Source organism: Echinops telfairi, unplaced genomic scaffold (genome assembly GCF_000313985.2).
Source record: "Echinops telfairi isolate 266 unplaced genomic scaffold, ASM31398v2 ScPeMD7_7468;HRSCAF=8506_0, whole genome shotgun sequence".
Taxonomy (NCBI): Eukaryota; Metazoa; Chordata; class Mammalia; order Afrosoricida; family Tenrecidae; genus Echinops; species Echinops telfairi.
Genome location: NW_022111369.1, coordinates 43,804,814 through 43,806,830, shown reverse-complemented (window position 1 = coordinate 43,806,830; position 2,017 = coordinate 43,804,814). Strand labels below are relative to the sequence as shown.

The 2,017-nt window shown below is 41.0% G+C and overlaps 1 protein-coding gene across 1 annotated transcript in view; it reads right to left on the bottom strand.

The window, feature by feature from the left end:
- The window catches only part of CCDC158 (coiled-coil domain containing 158), a 93,369-nt gene that overhangs the window by 66,627 nt on the left and 24,725 nt on the right, over positions 1–2,017 (bottom strand). The window contains exon 7 of the mRNA XM_045284351.1: positions 67–181. Within this exon, the coding sequence (XP_045140286.1) occupies positions 67–181 (115 nt within the window). The remainder of the gene's footprint in view (positions 1–66; positions 182–2,017) is intronic.

Genomic DNA, 2,017 nt, shown 5'->3' with positions numbered 1-2,017 from the left:
ATTATTATATATATTAAACGTGTATATTAAAGCTTCTGTAAGTAGAACAGCAAAACCTACACTCACCTTGTCTTCATACATCCTTTTGGCTTCTCTTAATTCAGAGCGTAGCTGAGAAACAGTAGACTCCAGGTCACTGAGCTGACGCATATACATTGAATTTTGGTTTCTTGCTTGTTCTCTAAGCAGGGTGTAAAAGGGTAATAAAAACAAATAGCAAACTTAAGTGTGAGGTCTCAGGGTACTCTACTTTGTAGAAACTACCCTTAGTTATTTAATATGGAATTATGAGACCATGTTGGTGTTAGGTGCCATCAAGGCAGTTTGGACCCATAGCAACCCTAAGGACAGCAGAAGGAAACACGGCCCGGTCCTGCACCGTCCTCACAGTTGTTCCTGTGCTGAGAGCATTGATGCAGCCGCTGTGTCCGTCCATCTCATTGAGGGTCTCTTTCACTGCCCCTCCACTTTACCAAACATGATGTGTTTCCCCAGGGACTGGTCTCCTGACAATATGTCAAACTATGGAAGACGAAGTCTGGCCATCTTTGCTTGTAAGGAGCACTCTGGCCACACTTTTTTTTTTTTAGTTGAAAAGGAAAGAGTTTCCTAATTTTATTTTGTTGAGAGCATAGGTAAACATAGTTTGTACACTTACAAGTTAGTCATACTGATTACGTTGTTGCAGCGGTACAACCATTTGCACTTTCTCTCATTAACAAACTCATTACCCCATGGTGGGTCTATCTAATCTTTCAAGCATGTACTGTAAACTTGATCCCACAGAGACTGGTGTTAAAATAGCATAATCCTCAGGCAGGCGGACTAACTTTAAGATGACTTCAGGATGTATTTTTGAATGAAGAAAAAGATTTTAATATCATTCCAGATAACTGAGCATACTTTTTTGATACAACACCTAACTTGACAAGTGGTACTTTCACCAATACCTTTTTAATACTGTTACATTAAAATCAATTGGACCCTTTTACTTATAATAGATTTTTAACAACAATTGAAAGATGTCGGTTCACCAAGTAACGCATTACTTCTAAATGTTGGCATATGACATTATTCAAAAAGTTTACGTGTTAATGCCACCATCTCTACCAGCTGGAGAGAAGCTGGTGGCAGGAAAGTATTCTCTGTAACCCTAATGTTTCCAAGTAGTGACTTACATTTGTCACAGCAGGGAGCACTGCCAGTTTATCTGAAGTAACAGGCAGTTGGAGAACACGTCTGCCAACTGACTATGTTTAAATAGCCATCACCTGTCTGCTACTCATTCTTTCAACAAAAATGGTCTGTAAATCAAGTGGGTAGGCCAACTCACAGCTCAATCCCACAAGTGCTTTCTGCAACTAAACCATAATATTTGGATCTGCAGTAAAAGCACATTAAATATTCCTCCCAATTTTGTCACATAGGCTACGAAAATTATGTGTACTTGTGTTAGTCTGGGTAGACTAAAGAAACAAATGCAGACACACTCATCTGTGTGTAAGAGATAACTTTATAAAAAAGCAATTGTACATTAAGAAAACATCCCAGCCCAGATCTAGTCTATTAGTTCAATATTAGCCCATATGTACGATTATCAGTCTGTAAATTCCTCTTCAGACTCATGCAACACATGCAATGACGCCGAATGCAGGAAGATCACAGGCCAGTGGGTGGAAAGTCTTGTGGATCCAGTGGCGATGGAAGCATCTTAGTGCTGGCAGGGGTCTCCACGTGGCTCCTCCAGTTCCAAGGCGCTGACTGCCATCAGCATAACACCATGTGGCTTGTCTCAGGAATCCGAGGCAGAGTGTCTCTCACCTCCAGGGAGGAATACAGTAGTTCCCAGAATCCTCAGGAGAAGGCCATGCCCACACAGAGGCCTCCTTGGCTATGGCCTGATTGACAGACTAGACTCCACCCCTTTGCAAGTAGACTGGAGATTTTGTAACTGCCAAAGTACTCTAGGATGAAGACTCAATACAATAATTTTTACCTCTTCAACTACATTTTTTTT